This window comes from Schistocerca nitens, chromosome 10, assembly GCF_023898315.1.
Source record: "Schistocerca nitens isolate TAMUIC-IGC-003100 chromosome 10, iqSchNite1.1, whole genome shotgun sequence".
In the NCBI taxonomy this organism is placed as follows: domain Eukaryota; kingdom Metazoa; phylum Arthropoda; class Insecta; order Orthoptera; family Acrididae; genus Schistocerca; species Schistocerca nitens.
The window spans coordinates 185,438,569-185,459,155 of record NC_064623.1 but is presented as its reverse complement, the minus strand read 5'-3'; the positions used below and the strand labels follow the sequence as shown (position 1 = coordinate 185,459,155).

Below are 20,587 nucleotides of genomic sequence, written 5' to 3'. Positions count from 1 at the left end.
ATCCCTGCGAAACCCTACATTTCAGCAGGATAATGCACCACCGCATGTTGCAAGTTCTGTAAGGGCCTTTCTGTATACAGAAAATGTTCGACTGCTGCCCTGGCCAGCACATTCTCCAGATCTCTCACCAATTGAAAACGTCTGGTCAATGGTGGCCGAGCAACTGGCTCGTCTCAGTACGCCAGTGCATGGCCAGTGCAAGCTCTGTTTGACTCAATGCCCAGGCGTATCAAGGCCGTTATTACGGGCCAGAGGTGGTTGTTCTGGGTACTGATTTCTCAGGATCTATGCACCCAAACTGCGTGAAAATGTAATTTTAATGGCCAGTAGTGTATTTAAAAAATGCAGGGATTGAAAGGCAGCAGAACAGCTCCGAGAACGAATAAGTTTTCTAGAAAGAACTCAGACGCCACAGGTTGGTTTCGGCATCGGCCAGACATGTTAAGTAGATTCACGAGGTACCATGTGAGCTCACTTGGAGAGTCGCGAGGCACGGCAGTGTGTTGGCAGTGACTGTATATGGTCATACACGAAGTCCCGCAGGGCCCTGTCCAGATGTGCCAACGTGTGGGGGGGGGGGGGGGGGGGGGATGAAACCTGCCGCACAGTATAGAGGAAGAGGTGGGGTAGCCCGCAGGAGAATGCAGTACAGACAGCGGTCCAGGGGGGACGTCTGCGTAGGCCAGTCCTGGACTTTGGCCTGGCTCTGGTCGCGGTCGTACTTAGCCGCGTACCTCCGTCAAAGAGATTCTGCAATCAGGACTAGTGGACGGACATTATAGAATGTCCGTCTTCAGTGTCATTGTCAAAGCTGTTTACTGGAGTGACAGCGTGACTCTTCGATATCATCTGTTGACTTGGACAAATGAAGTCATAGCCCCAAAATTCAGCACAAGTACGATATCAAAACCGCGGACAGTGACATGATCCGTTTCTATGGTGCCGAAATATAAACCTCAAATACCGAATCGCACAAATTCTTAATAATGAAAACTAAAGCTAACGGGATAAGCGCTACAAATTGAGTGTATTTCGCAGTGACAAACTAAAATAAGAGACACAAAATGACGATAGCAGTCAACTACACAAAGCGAAACAACCAAAGAAACATGATACGTCGGTGGTTTCACAGAGCCAAAAAACACTTAGTGTGAACCAACTTTGGCAGGTATCTCTTCATCTATGTAGCTGAGTCATTTTGTGGTCGGAGCCCTTTTTCTTCTCCTCGTTTGCTTCTAATACGTAATAAGGAAATTTGGTTTTCCCTTGAGCAAACAAAATTTTTCTTGTAGTATTAATCACATATGTTTCAGAGAAGTTTCTTCATTTTCAGTGGATTTTATTTATTATCTGTTGAATAATATACAAAGAATTTATGCATGATGATCTTCTATTGAGATTATTACAGTATTTACATTACTTTTACATATTGGTGTTCACATGCCTGTTTGTTATTGGCAGCACATGTACAATTACTGCCATCCAGTATGTGATCTGTGGTTAATAACCGTATATCAGTGTTTTGTTACGTAATTTCTCATATCTTATGCCTAATATGATATTATCATTTTTCCCTCTTTTCATAGCACTGCTGTCATTGTATTGTGTTGTTTTGTTAACAAAGATTCGGTATTTTACTCTTTGTCTAGCTTTTTTTAGCTTATAGCCCTATCTTTCACAGCGCTTCGTTACAGACAGCATACATTCAACAAATTTTTTCAAAAAATGGTATTGTAACCAAAAAAAAATGCTAGTCAAACAGTAAAATAGTTAATATTTTTTTCACAAAACAAAATAATAGAGTGACAGTAATGCTATGGTAAAAAGGAAAAAGTTGATAATATCATGTTTGGCCTAAGATTTGAGAAATTACGTAACAAAACATTGACAAAAGATTATTAATTTCAGATGACATACTAGGAGCCATAATTATAGATGTGCTGCAAAAACCAAACAGATTTATGAACAACAATATGTTATAATAAGGTAAATATGTATTCTAGACGTTAATATTTCTCTCAATGCTTATAGTAATGTATATTATAGTAATTTATATTACTAGAAATGTAGATGTAGGCGTGAACAACGTTGCCAGAATAATAAATTAATGGTACACTCAGTTATATCACTACTCCAACAACGAATAAGAGGTGCACTGAATCTCTGGATGTTACTGTATGGATGAATGCCAAAACTGATGTCTTTATCTTGGCATTTCTGCTTTTCAGACACATACAAGAAGACCTGCTGGCGCAAGGGCCGACGTACGTCGAACTGATGAATATGACACCTGAGGAACTGGAGTTCTACTACTTCAAGTGAGTTCCTAACTCGTCCTGTTATTTCAACTATCTCTTGGCTTTCTTGCATGATACATCAATTGTATACAAATTTACAAGTTGAATAACTCGCAAAAACTAAGATGTCCTTGAGTTATAATGTATATTTACGCACCATTTCAGTAAAACTTCGCTTTTTATCCACATCTACATCAATAATCTACAAGTCACCTGACAGTGTGTGGCGGGGGGTACTTCTGGTAACACTAACTGATTCCGCCTTCCCTGTTTTACTCGCGAATGGCGCGTGAGAAGAATGATTATCGCTAAGCCTCTGTAGTAGCTGTAATTTGTCGAATTTTCTCTTCATGTTCATTTCCAGAAATGTTCGCAGCACGAAGTAATATGTTGTCCAACTTTTCCCGGGAAGTACTCTCTCGAAATTTCAATAGTAAACCCTACGGTCATCCACAACGCTTCTCTTGCATCGTCTCCCACTGGAGTGTTAAGACTCTCTGAGCTCCGACTAAACGATTCCAGGACGAAACGCGCTGCTCTTCTCTGGATCTTCTCTATCTCTGCTATCATTCTTACTTAGTAACGGTCCCATACTGATGAACAGTTCTCAAGAATCGATCAAGAAGCTCCTTGTAAGCCATTTCGTTAGTGAGTGTGTTTCAGTTCCTTAAGATTTTCTCACGAACCCCAGCCTGGCATCTGCTTTCCCTACTATTTGTTTTAAGTGGTCATTCCTCATAATGACGCTGGTGGATAGCTACTCCTAGATTTTTCCGCTAGATACTGTTCCCAGCAGTTTGTCAACAGTATGGAGAATGATGAGGATTGCTAGTCAGACGAGTACAGGGTAATATCAAGAGCAGCAGAAAATGGTGTAATGGGAGTAGGGTACGTTATGAAGAGGAAGACAGGGCGGAGAGGAAGATGCAGTGAACAGTTCAGTGATAGGGTTGTTCTCATCAGAATCGACAGCAAACCAACACCGACTACTATAGTTCAGGTATACACGCCGAGGTCGAAGGCGAAGATGAAGAGATAGAGAAATTATGTGGGGATATTGAATACGTAATTAGTATGCAAAGGCAGAAAAGTAGGAGTGAGAAATGAGAAAGACTAATTGAGTTCTGGAATACATTTCGGATTGTAATGTCGTTTACTCTATTCAAGAATCATAAGAGGAGAAGGTATACTTGGAAAAAAACGGGAAATACAGGAAGATTTCAGTTAAATTACATCATGGTCAGGCGCAGATTCCGCAATCAGATAATGGATTGTAACGCGTATCCAGGGGCAGATACAGACTCAGGTCACAATTTAGTAATGATGTGAAGAAATCGAAAAAGAAGTGATTGCCGAAAGGACTGACTCAGCGTATAGGAAAGTCAAAACAGCTTTCGGCGAAACGAACAGCAAAGGCTGAAACATTAAGAACGCAAATGAAATTCCACTGTTAAATGCAGAGGAGACCGCAGATAGGTGAAATGAGTACATTTTACGGTGGGGAGGACTTACCTTTGATATAGAAGGGATAGGGGATCCAGCGTTAGAATCACAATTTAGAAGAGCTTTGGGAGACTTATAACCAATTAGGCAGAAGGGATCGGTAACATTCCACTAGGATTTCTAAGATCGTTGGGGAAGTGACAAGAAAACGATTATTCAGGTTGATGTGTAGAACGTATGAGACTGGCGATATACCATCAGACTTTTGGGAAGAACATCATCCACTTTGCTTATTTTCATTCGTTTATGTCATATGGTATTATATTTTTGGTAACTCTTCCCATTACAAAAGGATATTTTTGGCTCTTAACGGTCAATTCGGGCAATAAGTGGTGTAAATTCACGAACCTCTTGTCGACCCCTGTTCGTGAGTCTCGGTATTTTGACATTGACGTCCTTATTCATTACTGTCATTTCTTTTTAAAAATATTAGCTTATCCCCGAGAATAAGCAGCTTTCACTTAGTTAACACTCGGCAGAAATCAAACCTGTATTTGGATCGCACTTCCTTAACTCTTGTGTAGAAAGGGGTGCGGCATACTGCAGCATCCATTTTCAATAAGCTACCACTAGAATTCAAAATTCTTAGCAGTATCCACGCGCTTTCAAACCGAAACTGAAGAGTTTCGTCATCGATCACTCCTTCTATTCTGTCGAGGAGTTCCTTGAAAAATTAAGCTGATTCTTGTTGTATTGTTGACTTTTTTCGGGTTCATAAACATTTTATTTTTATCTGTTATTACTTTTATGTTGCAATTTCTTGTACTGACACGTTCCATGGCCTTGGAAATTTGCTCCTCAATTTGGTCCTACGGAACTTGAGGTGTAAATAAAAAATAAACAAATAGGAGCAATGCAGTCATTGTTGTAATGCAGAAACTAGCTGCATGTTTGCTATCGTGGGATTCCTAACTGATATGCAACTTAGGGGCCAGAACCACGATGTTATTCAAATCACACCCAAATGTGTTTGTATTGAACCTTCACAAGGTGTAATGCACCCTTATAATGGCCCTGATATAAATCCTACATGGGGTTGCTAAATTAACTCAACGAAGTTCCCTTCCAAAAATGATGATGGGAAAGGATTCTGGTGACTATTTAAAGATTAATGCCACCCAAAAAATTTAAAATTACATTTATTTTCCTTCATTGGAACACAAATTTTTTGCAAGAAAGTCATCTGTATTAACATAAACGAAAATGTAAATAACCTTAATTTGATAGAGGTGTTGGCAGGAACCTATTAGAAACATGGAATGTAGTATGGTTCTCTACTACGAGACAGTGGGGGGGGGGGGGGGGCAAAGAGAACAAGTTAAATGTATTTTGTTGATAAACAAGTGGGTAATCGGATGTAGCACCATGATACCACCTAACCCTACAGGCCGGTGTTGTGTACATTTGCGTCAGTATGGCGCCAGGCAGCGTGCTGATGACGATTGCTCCTAGTGGCCAGCTCCACTGCATGGCGATGCGCTCCGCCTTGGAGACCGATCGAAGCGTGAGCGCGAAAACAACTGTGAATTAAAATACTCTGTAGCAAGGGCGACGGAGTACGCGTCTGACTCTTGTGGCGGCTAGGAACCAATTCCACAATTCTCTTCTACCTCTTCTCCAGAGCGACTGCGCCGCTTGTGCAAGAACTCGGCCAACCATCGCCAATAAACAAAGATTTCGCCAATTCTGTGCTTACAAATTCATCAAGACTCCCATTATCGTACTCCGTCGACCTTGGTCCCAGTACCATTCTTCACGCCAATTCTCTACGGTGTCCGCAAACATGTGCTGATGCAAAGGTAGACCAGCCTACCATAGACTCTGCCAGCACTTTGCACGCGAATCTCCATGGCGATTTGCTCCAATGAAATATGATAACTGGACACGAGTGTGGCACCGTTCTGTCGACTATCCCGTGGAGCTCAGCAACCATTTCTGTGAAACATCGAAAACAATAGCACTGCCGTGATGCTGTACAAGAACTTTCCTATCCAAAACATGACGCTTTGGCGAGAAAACTGTCACCTACCATTGTAAAACTAGCGAGCGTCCGTCGCTCTGGCTCCTTAGACCTGGCGTCAGAAGAGTTAGATGGCAGCTAGGGATCAGGACTCTGCAATTCTGAGTGACCAGATGTCGCAGTAATTCCTGCTATTGTCAGCGGTTGGCCTCCCAAAAGCCCAAAAGTTCACGAACAATTCCTACACGAAAGGACAGAATTACACTACTGGCCATTAAAATTGCTACACCAAGAAGAAATGCAGATGATAAACGGATATTCATTGGACAAATATATTATACTAGAACTGACATGTGATTACTTTTCACGCATTTTGGGTGCATATATCATGAGATATCAGTACCCAGAACAACCACCTCGGGCCGTAATAACGGCCTTGACACGCCTGGGCATTTAGTCAAACAGAGATCGGATGTCGTGTACAGGTACAGCTGCCCATGCAGCTTCAAGACGATACCGCAGTTCATCAAGAGTAGTGACTGGCGTATTGTGACGAGCCAGTTGCTCGGCCACCATTGACCAGACGTTTTGATTTGGTGAGAGATCTGGAGAATGTGCTGGTCAGGGCAGCATTCGAACATTTTCTGTATCCAGAAATGCCCGCACAGGACCTGCTACATGCGGTCGTGCATTTCCTGCTGAAATGTAGGGTTTCGCAGGGATCGAAGGAAGGGTAGAGCCACGGGTCGTAACACATCTGAAATGTAACGTTCACTGTTCAAAGTGCCGTCAATACGAACAAGAGGTGACCGAGACGTGTAACCAATGGCACCCAGTACCATCACGCCGGGTGATACGCTAGCATGGCGATGACGAATACGCGCTTCCAATGTGCGTTCACCGCGATGTTTCCAAATACGGATGCGACCATCATGATGCTGTAAACAGAACCTCGATTCATCAGAAAAAATGACGTTTTGCCATTTGTGCACGCAGGTTCGTCGTTCAGAACACCATCGCAGGTGCTCCCGTCTGTGATGCAGCGTCAAGGGTAACCGCAGCCACGGTCTCCGAGCTGATAGTCCGTGCTGCTGCAAACGTTGTCGAACTGTTCGTGCAGATAGTTGTTCTCTTGCAAACGTCCCCATCTGTTGACTCAGGGATCGAGACGTGGCTGCACGATCCGTTACAGCCATGCGGATAAGATACCTGTCATCTCGACTGCTAGTGATACGAGGCCGCTGGGATCCTGCACGGCGTTCCGTATTACCCTCCTGAACCCACCGATTCCATATTCTGCTAACAGTCATTGGATCTCGACCAACGCGAGCAGCAATGTCGCGATACGGTAAACGGCAATCACGACAGGCTACAGTCCGACCTTTATTAAAGTCGGAAACCTGATGGTACGCATTTCTCCTCCTTACACGAGGCATCACAATAACGTTTCACCTGGCAACGCAGGTCAACTGTTGTTTGTGTATGAGAAATCGGTTGGAAACGTTCCGCTTGTCGGCACGTTGTAGGTGTCGCCACCGGCGCCAACCTTGTGTGAATGGTCTGAAAAGCTACTCATTTGCATATCACAGCATCTTCTTCCTGTTGGTTAAATTTTGCGTCTGTAGCACGTCATCTTCGTGGTGTAGCAATTTTAATGGCCAGTAGTGTACAACATGCATGCTGCTATGATGTGCTGGTACATAGCATCCAACTACCTACTTTGCATGAAAGTGTAATATGGCAGCAAAATGACATTTATTTGCATGTATGCGAATTCAGATTTTCTAAATTCAAGATCTGATGGCCCTTAATAATTCTATGAAGAGACCAGAGAGCCTGCTGTCCTGCATATGCAAAAGGGCACGACCATTGATTTACGGAGCAAGGCTGGATGCATTTTCAGAAGAACTATGTCTGTACGCATTTAACGTGTCACCATGGTTAAAGTATACAGCGCCAGGCAAAATGGCGCTGCCCAAAACTGGTGCTGAGGAAATTGTGGCGCACCACAGATCATTGGTGACAGAGGTGAACGACAGCTGCAGAGATGTATACAGGTGAACAGACGTGCAACTGCTGAGTAACCGATCATCCAGATGAACCAAGGGGGCCGGCTGGAGTGGCCGAGCGGTTCTAGGCGCTGCAGTCTGGAACCGCGCGACCGCTACGTTCGCAGGTTCGAATCCTGCCTCGGGCGTGCATGTGTGTGATGTCCTCAGGTTAGTTAGGTTTAAGTAGTTCTAGGGGGCTGATGACCTCAGCAGTTAAGTCCCATAGTGCTCAGAACCGTTTGAACCATTTTTGAACCAAGTGGTTACCAACAATGCCTCGTCAATGTCTGACACCGCAGCTCGTGGTCTCGTTCTCGCTTCCCAGGCACAGGGTCCTGGGTTCGATTCCCAGGGATTTTCACCTGCCTCGAGATGTCTTGGTGTTTGTGTTGTCCTCATCATTTCATCATCATTCGTGAAAGTGGCGAGATTGGACTCAGCAAAGGTTGGGAATTTGTATGGAGCCGATAAATGCGCAGTTGAGTGCCACACAAACCAAACAACATCATCATCATCCTCAATGTCTGTTCACCAAAGACTACAGTGTACATGCCCCCAGAGCAGGGGATTTCTACATGCATCCATACTGACTACTGTTCATCAGCAATGAAGACTGCAGTTGGCTCACCAACTCTGCAACTGGATATGCACTTAGTGTCGACAGATGATCTTCAGATGAATCACGTTTTATGCTCCATCGGACAGATGGCTGTTGGCGTCTTCGACGTGGAACATCTGAAAGTAATTACCATACTACAGTCTTTGGAAAGGTCCAAGCCAGAGGAGGGAGCATTATTCTCCAGCGAATTCTTTCATGGAATTCCTGGGCGATCTCGTCATCCTTGAAGGCAAAATGGATCAACAAAACTCGCATGTATCTGTAGGGACGATGTCCACACCTTCATTCCGTTTGTGTTCCCTTGGACTGTTGCCATCTACCAGCAGACAGTGCAACATGTTACACAGTTTGCAGTGTATGTGTGTAGTTTGAAGAGCACCAGGATGAGTTTATCATACTACTCTGGCCACCAAACTCCCTCAATACAAACGAGAGTCTGTATGATCTCCTCAGCTGGGCTGTTCATGTCTTGGATCCTCAACAAGAAACCTAGCCCAACTGGCTATTGCACTGTAGTCATCATAGCTCCACATCCCTGTCCTCTATTCCTGTACATCTTGTAGTGGTCCAAACTGCAAAGGGTGGCTCTCAGGCTCTTGACAGGTGGCCACGTTAATGTGACTGGACAGTGTAAATAGTCAAGCTATAATCCTGTAGAGCCTAGAACTTTCCAAGCTGAGACAAAGGGGACAGATCGAGAAGAAGAGCAGGCAAGCAACTGGCATTAGGGGAGAGCCAAATGGTTGCCTGCCTGCAGGCGCCTAAGGCTACTTTACAGGTTTTCTCTGTAAAGGCATATTTTTCCAGTTTTCAACAGATGTTTACGGATGCCACCGTGGGCATCGCTGGACTAGCGGATCTTAGAGGAACCCTGTACTGTTGTATTCAAGCATGTGACAATGTAGTAACACTGAGAAATGACGCCACAGGAGACCATTAAACAGGAGGGCTGAAAAACCCAACACCATCGTTGCAGCTTTTGACCATTTCATATTTCGTCAAGTGGTTTTGAATGGTCCCCAGTGGCTCCATTCTGTAAACGAGAGAAAAAATTGCAGTTGTCCTGCACTCTCATCATGTTCAGTTGGGATGTAGCCATACACTGTCCTTAGAGAGGGGTTGAAATGTCCAGGGGCGCCAGCCGCATCACAAGTGACGAACAACGTCGTTCTGTTGCTCGTCGCACTGAGAACTTTAGTTTCCGAGCACCAAATGTACGGTCATCTGATTCCATATGCAGAACCAGGATTCCGCAGAGTAGCGGTTTGTAATCTCCATTACCTTGCTACACCTACTTCAGATCACAGTTTGGTATACAAATCCATGTTTCGATTTTTGGTGCAGAAATATCACTCCACCTACCTCGACACACTTCTTGACGTCCATCAGCTTCACTTTGAGTATACAGGAACTCGTTCGCTCGATGAAATGCAGCGTTGACGTAGCACTGACTAAATACCTACCAAACTAAGCCCGCATAACTCAAGCTAGGAAGCAGCATCTGTAAGTTTGAAAAAATATTGGGCGTATGGGATTCTAAAAAATTGCGTGAGAAATATGAATGTTCAATTAATTAAGCTTTGTTCCCTCTAAAACAAGTTGTAAATAACTATCAAGTCCATATATGCTGCCAAAACTATTATCATTGCAGGTTGGTTACTGTTTTACTGAAAGTCATGAAACTCAGAATTTTTACAAGTCCGACCCGAATAAATTCTGTGTCCTAAACTGTCACTGATCCGCAGCTATTCGTGAGTTACTACATCAAGTCTTTCAGTAATCTTCTTAAAAAGAAGTGCTCGCCAACATTTTGAGAATGTTCGCAAAACGTGCCCTGGAGAGTTTTTACACGACAAGAAAGTTCACACACAAGTAACTTCCAAGCTACATTACTTAAAATTTTCATACTTTCACTAAACTGTCTACAGCTGAAGTCTCTTCATAATTACGGTAACACGACTGAAAGAATAAATGATTTTCTTCATCTTAACTGGAATTTTTGTGACATGGTTCTACACGATCTACACTGTAAGACAGTTCCAGAATCCTTCTGACACAAAACTACAGCACACAAACTCCTATCTTAAGCATGGGAAATGCTTAATTCCCATTGGCTGACAGTATAGACAGCCAAACATAAAATCTCCAGCACTCCAAAACCCGCAGTTTGGTTAATGCAATAAGATTACAGAGAGCAAATTATGAAAGAAACTCCTAAATTTACGAAACCAAATTTCTGTTAAATAAAACAAAGTACGAACTATCCCAGAAATGAAATACTTATTGATCTAACGCAGAACATCTGTTCCGATTGCATTTATATATAATTATGCATACAGTACATAATGTCACACGATTCATGATAGCACAAGAATTTTCTCATACGTACATTTACACAGTTTTCAATCAAATGAAACATCCAAACGTTATGTATGTCCTCCACACAGTCTGTGTTTTCCTGCATCATTCATACAACAAAACATAATTCAATAATAATTCTGGAAAGAGTACTTTTGTATTATACAGCTACTGTAACGAAAGTAAAACGAATTCTTTGATAACAATTTCTGTGAACTGAACACTTTTGGCTATAAATTTAACTGAGATTATAAATGAAAACATCATAATCTGTATATCTGTTTTCTATTAGTATCAAAGTGGTTGTAGGTAAAATTTCATATCGGCCACGCCCATCGGAGGTTCGAGTCCTCCCTCGGGCATGGGAGTGTCTGTTGTTCTTAGCATAAGTTAGTTTAAGTACTGTGTAAGTCTAATGACCGATAACCTAAGCAGTTTGCTCCCTTAGGAATTCACACATATTTGGCATTTTAAAATTTTACACTACTGCCCATTAAAATTGCTACACCACGAAGATGACGTGCTACAGACGCGAAATTTAACCGACAGGAAGAAGATGCTGTGATATGCAAATGATTAGCTTTTCAGAGCATTCACACAAGGTTGGCGCTGGTTGCGAAACATACAACGTGCTGACATGAGAAAAGTTTCCAACCGATTTCTCATACAAAAACAGCAGTTGACCGGCGTTGCCTGGTGAAACGTTGTTGTAATGCCTCGTGTAAGGAGGAGAAATGCATCCCATCACGTTCCCTACTTTGATGAAGGTCGCATTGTAGCCTATCGCGATAGCGCTTCATCGTATCGCGACATTGCTGCTCGCGTTGGTGGAGATCCAATGACTGTTAGCAGAACATGGAATCGGTGGGTTCAGGAGGGTAATACGGAACGCCGTGCTGGATTCCAACGGCCTCGTATCACTACCAGTCGAGATGACAGGCGTCTTATCCGCATGGCTGTAACGGATCGTGCAGCCACGTCTCGATCCCTGAGTCAGCAGATGGGGACGTTTGCAAGACAACAATCATCTGCACAAACAGCTCGACGACGTTTGCAGCAGCATGGACTATCAACTCGGAGATCATGGCTGCGATTACCCTTGACGCTGCATCACAGAAAGGAGCGCCTGCAATGGTGTACTCAACGACGAACCTGGGTGCACGAATGGCAAAACGTCATTTTTTCGGATGAATCCAGGCTCTGTTTACAGCATCATGATGGTCGCATCCGTGTTTGGCGACATCGCGCTAAACGCACATTGGAAGCGTGTATTCGTCATCGCCATACTGGCGTATCACCCGGCGTGATACGCCATACTGGCGTATCACCCTGCTGATGGTATGGGGCCCCATTGGTTACACGTCTCGGTCACCTCTTGTTCGCATTGACGACACTTTGAACAGTGGACGTTACATTTCAGATGTGTTACTATCCCTGCGTAACCCTACATTTCAGCAGGATAATGCACGACCCCATGTTGCAGGTTCTGTACGGGCCTTTCTGGATACAGAAAATGTTCGGCTGCTGCCCTGGCCAGCACATTCTCCAGATCTCTCACCAATTGAAAACGTCTGGTCTATGGTGGCCGAGCAACTGGCTCGTCACATTACGCCAGTCACTGCTCTTGATGAACTGTGGTATCAAGGCTGTTATTACGGCCAGAGGTGGTTGTTCTGGGTACTGATTTCTCAGGATCTATGTGAAAATGTAATCACATGTCAGTTCTAGTATAATATATAGTCCAATGAATACCCATTTATCATCTGCATTTCTTCTTGGTGTAGCAATTTTAATGGCCAGTAGTGTATATCTGTGAAAGTATTGGAGCTAATGAACTGAGGTTTTAACAGTATAGTTAAAGTAGAAACACAAGACTGTGTATGTACTATGGAAAGATTCGAATAAAATGTAATGCGAAGGCGTTCAGTTAGTAATGCAACATATATTTTTCTGAAAGCGGGTTTTTTTTTCATGATTCCAATACACTACATTATTCCCAACTGTTTGACTACAAAACTGTAGTTTTCAACACCATCTCCGTTCAGTGCGACATTCTTACTATATATATGCCCACATGGTCCCACTCTACTGGTCGATGCCGGAGCCAACGTCTTGCTGCGTCAGTAACCAACCAATCATCCACGTACTGCTTCCCGTGGAGTGCACCCTTCAATGGGCCAAACAGATGGACGAGGAAGTGCAGGCCAATGAAAGTTTTGTTAGCTCATTTCGGATGTGCAGTCTGCCCCTTGATCATTGGATCCCAGGTTCGATTCCTGGTTGGGTTGGGTATTCTCTCTGCCTGGGGACTGGGTGTTTGTGTTTTCCTCATCATTTCATCATCATCATCATCATCATCATTCGTGGCAGTGGCTATATTTGACTGAGTAAAAAATTGGACTGTGTAAAAATTGGAACTTTAGAAGGCGCTGATGACCGCGCAGCTGAGAGCCCTACAAACCAAACACCAACAACACCATCGGATGTGCAGACTTCTGTGAGGCCTTGCGTTGTCATGGAGGAGGAAACGTTCATTTGTATTTTTGTGTCGACGAACACACTGAAGTTTCTTCAATTTCCTGAAGGTAGCACAATAACCTTCACGTTTTATCGTTGCACCATTAGAAAGAACGTCAGGCGGAGTAACCCCTTCAGATTCCCAGAGGACCGTCGCCACGACTTTACCAGCTGAGGATGCAGCCTTAAACTTTCTCTCCGGAAAAGACGTGGTGCGACGCCATGATTTCAAATGAGACTGTCCGCACGTTTCAACATTCCAGGAGTCACAGTTCTGTGCTGCCAGCTATCATGCGGAAGATTAGACAGGTTTGCACGGTCTGGTTGTGATGATGAAAGACGCCTCCCCCAACGATTCATAGCCCCCTTTCTTCACTACCTGATCTATGTAGACATTCTAGAAGCGCTTACGAATATCTGTGGTGCTCTGGTTTTCCGCCAACGTACCTCCGCTACTTTGAAGACTACTTATAATGGCACCATCTATCGCAGTTTCATTAAACTAGAGAGGATGAATCGGGAATATTCCACTATGTCCACGATGAATTCCGCATGTTTTTCAACAGAAATAGGACGAGGAAAAAAATGAGTTGCATTACTTATTGAATGCCGTTTGTTCCATTTCTTTAGATTCATAGTGAGTGTGTATACTGTATCGGTTGCACGTCAGGCCAGCTCACTGCACCATTGGCTGTAAAGCTGCATGTCAAAAAGCAGAGTTCTGTAAACAGGCTTCCAGAAGTGGTACTGGAAGTGTGAAAAGTGTGTCTGACTGGGGACTTTTGTTGCCTGTGTGTTGTCAGACTGCACGACTACGACAACAACACGAAGCTGGACGGACTGGAGATCTTACACGCAATCAGCCACGCCGTACTTGAGCACCCGGGCGTCGAACGTGAGCCCCATGAAGACTTCGACTACTTTGTCGGTAAGTGAGCATACCTACCTCCCGCCTTTTTACTACGATTCGTTCACATAAGAGTTCTGCTATGCGGCAGATAAAATACAAATGACCTGGGCAATATTTCATGCACCTCAAAATAGACAAGGCAGTTTATATCTTCTGCAGCCCAGAGAAGATTATGTAAGTTCAGCTGGCTCTCTTAGGGTGCATGAAATATTTTCCAGCTCATTTTTATTTTTCCCACCTTGCATATTACAGTGGTGGCCATAACGCAGATGTTGAGCTGCATTCGGTTTTGCGTCAGTCTAGTTTGGGTCTTGTTGCCTTGATTTCCACGTGCTTTGCAGTTAGTACATGGTGGATCACTCCTGTAGCGAGTGGTGCGCTCGTTATTCCATATATGCAGTAACACGAAGTAAAATTGCGATTGTTCCTGGTGCCTTCCGATATACACCCACATCTGCATAGATTGCCAAGTGCGCAGAAGTTTTCCTTGCATTCCAGTCGCATACAGAGAGCAGGAGGAAAAAAATAACTGCTTTAAATGCCTCTGTTATGCTGTAATTAGTCTTATCTTTTATTCTGGATCTGTGCAGGGAAATGAAAAATATCTCTAGAATTTTAGCTTTATAATGGTTCTCGAAATTTCGTAAAAAGCTTCAACAGAATAATTTGCTATATTGTAGCGCCATTTAGCACCCGATTCTATAGAAGAAGTCCTTCTGTCATCAGCCCAGTCGTCATCATTATACACTGGTCCCGTCATCATTTCATTGGCCCCGTAGTCATCAGCCCAGTTGTCACCAGCCCTGTCATTGCCAAATCAGTCTTACCAGGCATTTCATTACCAGACCTACACTACTGGCCATTAAAACTGCTACACCACGAAGATGACGTGCTACAGATGCAAAATTTAACCGACAGGAAGAAGATACTGTGATATGCAAATGATTAGCTTTTCAGAGCATTCACATTAGGTTGGCAAGATGTTGTGATATGCAAATGATTAGCTTTTCAGAGCATTCACACTAGGTTGGCGCCGATGGCGACACATACAACGAGCTGACATGAGGAAAGTTTCCAAGAGATTTCTCATACACAAACAGCAGTTGACCGGCGTTGCCTGGTGAAACGTTGTTGTAATGCGTCGTGTAAGGAGGAGAAATGCGTACCATCACGTTTCCGACTTTGATAAAGGTGGGATTGTAGACTATCGCGATTGCGGTTTATCGTGTGGCGCTATCAGGAGGGTAATACGGAACGTCGTGCTGGATCCCAACGGCCTCGTATCACTAGCTGTCGAGATGACAGACATCTTATCCGTATGGCTTTAACGGATCGTGCAGCCACGTCTCGATCCCTGAGTCAACAGATGGGGACGTTTCCAAGACAACAACCATCTGCACGAACAGTTCGACGACGTTTGCAGCAGCATGGAGTATCAGCTCGGAGACCATGGCTGCGGTTACCCTTGACGCTGCATCACAGACAGGAGCGCCTGCAATCGTGTACTCAACGACGAACCTGGGTGCACGAATGGCAAAACGTCATTTTTTCGGATGAATCCAGGTTGTGTTTACAGCATCATGATGGTCGCGTCCGTGTTTGGCGACATCGCGGAGAACGCACGTTCGAAGCCTGTATTCGTCATCGCCGTACTGGCGTATCACCCGGTGTGATGGTATGGGTCGCCATTGGTTACATGTCTCGGTCACCTCTTGTTCGCACTGACGGCACTTTGAACAGTGGACGTTACATTTCAGATGTATTACGACCCGTGCGTCTACCCTTCATTCGCGACCGCTACGGTCGCAGGTTCGAATCCTGCCTCGGGCATGGATGTGTGTGATGCCCTTAGGTTAGTTAGGTTCTAAGTTCTAGGGGACTGATGACCTCAGCTGTTAAGTCCCATAGTGCTCAGAGCCGTTTGTTTTCTACCCTTCATTCGATCCCTGCGAAACCCTACATTTCAGCAGGATAGTGCACGATCGCATGTTGCAGGGCCTGTACGGGACTTTCTGGATACAGACTGCTGCCCTGGCCAGCACATTCTCCAGATCTCTCACCATTTGAAAACGTCTGGTCAATGGTGGCCGAGGAAGTGGCTCGTCACAATACGCCAGTCACTACTCTTGATGAACTGTGGTATTGTGTTGTAGCTGCATGGGCAGCTGTACCTGTACACGCCATCCAAGCTCTGTTTGACTCAATGCCCAGGCGTATCAAGGCCGTTATTACGGCCAGTGGTGGTTGTTCTGGGTACTGATTTCTGAGGATCTATGTACCCAAATTGCGTGAAAATGTAATCACATGTCAGTTCTAGTATAATATGTTTGTCCAATGAATACCCGGTTATCATTTGCATTTTTTCTTGGTGTAGCAATTTTAATGGCCAGTAGTGTACCATCAGTGGACCTGTCATCACCAAATGAGTCATCACTTGATTTGTTGACACCAGACTTGTTGTCACTGGACCTGTTGTTTGTTGCCTGACGTGTCACCACCAGCCATGTCATCTCCAGACCTGCCATCGCTTCTCTGGCCATTGTCAGACCTGTAGTCGCTGATTCTGTCATCAGTGGACCTGTCTTCACTGTCCCTGTCGCCAATGGCACTATCGTAGCCAGACTTGTCGCCACTGGTCCTGCGCTGATATGAAAGTTTGAAAGGTAGGAGACGAGGTACTGGCAGAAGTAAAGCTGTGAGGACGGGGCGTGAGTCGTTATTTCTTCTTCCTGAACTTTACTTCCTTCTTCAAATTTTCGTTTGGTTTCTTTACTGCTTGGTCAGTGTACAGACAGAATAACGTCGACGGTAGGCCACAGCCCTGTGTCACTCCCTTCTGAAGCACTGCTTCACTTTCCTAACCTTTGAGTCCTATAACTACTGTCTGGCTTCTGCATTTGTAAAAAGCATTTTGCTCCCTGTACTTCACCCCTGCTACCTTCAGAATTTCAAAGAGTGTAATCCAGTCGGCATTCTCTATGTGTGCAAATGTTATAAATATTGGTTTACTTTTGCTTAACCCATCTTCTAAGATGAGTTGTAGGGTCAGTTTTGCATCATGTTTTCCACCATTTCTCCGAAATCCAAAGCGATCTTCCTCGAGGTCGCCTTCTACCAATTTCTTCATGATTCTGTAAATAACTCGTGTCAAGATACTGCAACCATAACCTATTACATTAATAGTTTGGTAATATTCACACCTATCAACGCCTGCTTTCCTTGGAATTGGAACTATATCACTAGACTGACGAGTTTTGTCATGAGGCTATCAGTAGTACGCCGTCTACTAACAGGGCCTTGTTCCGACTTAGGTCTTTCAGTGTCCTGTTAAATTGTTCTCGCAGTATCATATCTCCAATTTCATACTCGTCTATGTCTTTTTGCCTTTCTGTAATATTTGTCAAGGAAAATCGCCAAACAGCCATGAGGTTTGAGAAGCTGTTTTAATTTATTTCCACAACCACTTTCGGCAATTCACTATGCCATCTTCAGTTGCCATATCCGCCTCATGTATAGATACTCAACCGTATCGCTGCTGGCATACTGGTGCCATCAGTATCTGGATGTAGCGAATTTGTGTATTTCAAATGCCTTCTCCATGTCCACAACGGATCAATAGAGATTTCTATCATATTGTCTTCAAGTTCCTTTTCCCTTGTGTACCCGATGCATATATTCCTTCCAGTTTCAGCATTCCTTCTTTGCTTAGCAGTTGTTTTCCATCTGAGCTCTTGGTATTAATAAAGCTGCTTCTCTTTTCTTCAAATGGCGCTTTAATTTTGCTACTAGTGCTATCTATCTTTCCCCTAGTTATATATTCTTTTATATCCTCACGTTTGTCCTCTAGCCATTCCCGCTTAGCAATTTGGCATTTCCTGTGAGTCTCATTTTTTAGATGGTCTTGCCTGTATTGCATGCAGATGATACGACTTTTCTTCATAGCAGTAACAATCTTAATGATCTTAAAACCTGTGCTGAAAATACACTCACTCACGCAGCATATTGGTTCAGAGCAAATGGTTTCCTGCTAAATGAAAATAAAACTCAGCACATAATCTCCACTCTAAGAGACAAGCCACTATCTGATGACCCTAGTTCTGTTAAATTCCTGGGAGTTTATTTAGACGAAAAGTTATCCTGGGGCCAACATGTAAACTATGTTAGTAGTAAGCTATCTAGAGTAATTTATTTATCAAGGCAACTCGGAAACTTTGTACCTGAAACATACATCAGATCATCTTATTTTGCATTTTTCCAAAGTATAATATCCCATGGCATTATCTTGTGGGGTAACTGTAGTCATATACATGACATCCTATTATTGCAGAAGAAAGCCATTAGGATAATTACAAATTCTACACATAAGGCTCACTGCAAACCCTTATTTACTAAACAAAAAATTATGACAGTAATAAACCTCTATATATATAAGAAGAATCTACAAGGTGTGAAACGTAGAGAAAATGTACATTGTTACAAGAAGCATCAAACACATATACACGCCTTACCATAGATTATCAAAATCAATAAATAGCTATGAAGTCACAGGGCACAAACTATTTAATAAGCTGCCACATGCTATACAGGATCTTCCTGAACATACACTCAAAGAAAGACTGCATGAATGATATCAATGAATTCTTCAACTGTAAAATGCAGTAATCCAACAGATGACCCACTGTACATTTATTGTAATATAAGCTAAAATATTTCAGTAGTCAATACCTTATCACACTGTATTGTAAATTGTATCTTCATTTGACGTTTTCAGTTGCTGTAATGACCTAAAGACAATAAAATCTTTATTATATTATTATTATTATTCCAAACTTCATGTTAGTTCTCCATCATACCTCGCTGGAGATCACTCCTGGAGGAAAGGCTATTGCAGAGACTTAGACGCAGCGTGGGAAATCGTTTCCAGAATGAATTTTCACTCTCAAGTGGAGTGCATGCAGATTTGAAACTTGCTGGTAGATTAAAATTGTTTGCCGCTGTAGTTCTCGAACCTGAGACCTTTGCCTCTCGCAAGCAAGTTCTCTAATGCCTTTAGCTACCCAAACAGACTCACAACGTGTTCTTGCAGCTTCTCATCTCTGGCTGTGGCCAAGCTTGATCTTTGCAATAACCTTTCTTTCAGTGTGCTAGTCTTGAAAAGTACACTGCTGGCCACCGTAAATGCAACACCCTGAAGGAAGCATCCGAATCAAGTGAAATTTACACCATGGGTTTGCAGCGATGAGATATGCAACTGATTAGAATTTCAGCGCAGACGCACATCACGCGCGCCTGTGGCGCCACCTCATAGTGCCATTTAAGGCTTGGCGATTTCGACGAGTGTACGTTCGGAACGTGTGTTTACATTGTGGTTGTTTCACAAGACGATCAGTTATGTCTTGTAGACAACAACGAACGGCGTTTGATCAAGTATCCGAGATCGACAGAGGAAGGATAGTGGCTTACAGAGATTGTGGATTATCATACAGAGAAATCTCTAGTCGTGTTGGACGAAACCAAACAACTGTAATGCGGATATATGACCGTTGGATGCAGGAGGGTACGACGGACCGACGTGGTCGATCGCATTCACCTCGGTGCACCACTGCACGTGCTGATAGGCAAATTGTGCGCATGGCAGTGACGAATCGCTCAGTGACATCCCGAACCATAGCACAGCACATTGGGTCTGTAACGCATCATCCAGTGTCTGCGCGTACCATTCGACGCCGTTTACAGCAGAGTGGTCTGTCCGCAAGACGTCCATTGCTTCGCCTACCATTGACACAGAACCACAGACGTCTCCATCGCCAATGGTGTGATGACAGACCGATGTGGACGGCAGAATGGAATGACGTTGTCTTTACTGACGAGGCACGCTTCTGTCTGCAGCACCATGATGGTCGGATTCGAGTGTGGAGACACCGTGGAGAGAGGATGCTGGACAGCTGCATTATGCACCGCCACACTGGTCTTGCACCGGGTATTATGGTATGGGGCGGTATTGGATATTACTCTCGCACGCCTCTAGTACGCATTGCCGGTACTTTAAATAGCCGGCGCTACATATCCGAGGTGCTGGAGCCAGTTGTCCTTCCTTACCTTCAGGGCTCGGCCACAGCCATATTTCAACAGGATAATGCGCGACCACACGTGGCTCGCATTGTCCAATGGTTCTTCGTCAATAACCAGATTGATGTGCTTCCCTGGCCGGCTCGCTCTCCGGATCTTTCGCCGATAGAAAACATGTGGTCCATGGTAGCTCAACGAGTGACCCAGATTACATCCCCAGCTGCCACACCAGATGATCTTTGGCAACGTGTGGAAGCTGCTTGGGCTGCTGTGCCCCAGGAACACATCCAACGTCTCTTTGAC

The 20,587-nt window shown here is 43.9% G+C and overlaps 1 protein-coding gene across 1 annotated transcript in view; it reads left to right on the top strand.

The window, feature by feature from the left end:
• Window positions 1-20,587, top strand: part of LOC126210105 (multiple coagulation factor deficiency protein 2 homolog) — a 268,909-nt gene that overhangs the window by 194,856 nt on the left and 53,466 nt on the right. Inside the window, exons 3-4 of the mRNA XM_049939241.1 lie at window positions 2,229-2,318; window positions 14,109-14,233. Coding sequence (XP_049795198.1) covers window positions 2,229-2,318; window positions 14,109-14,233 — 215 coding nt within the window. The remainder of the gene's footprint in view (window positions 1-2,228; window positions 2,319-14,108; window positions 14,234-20,587) is intronic.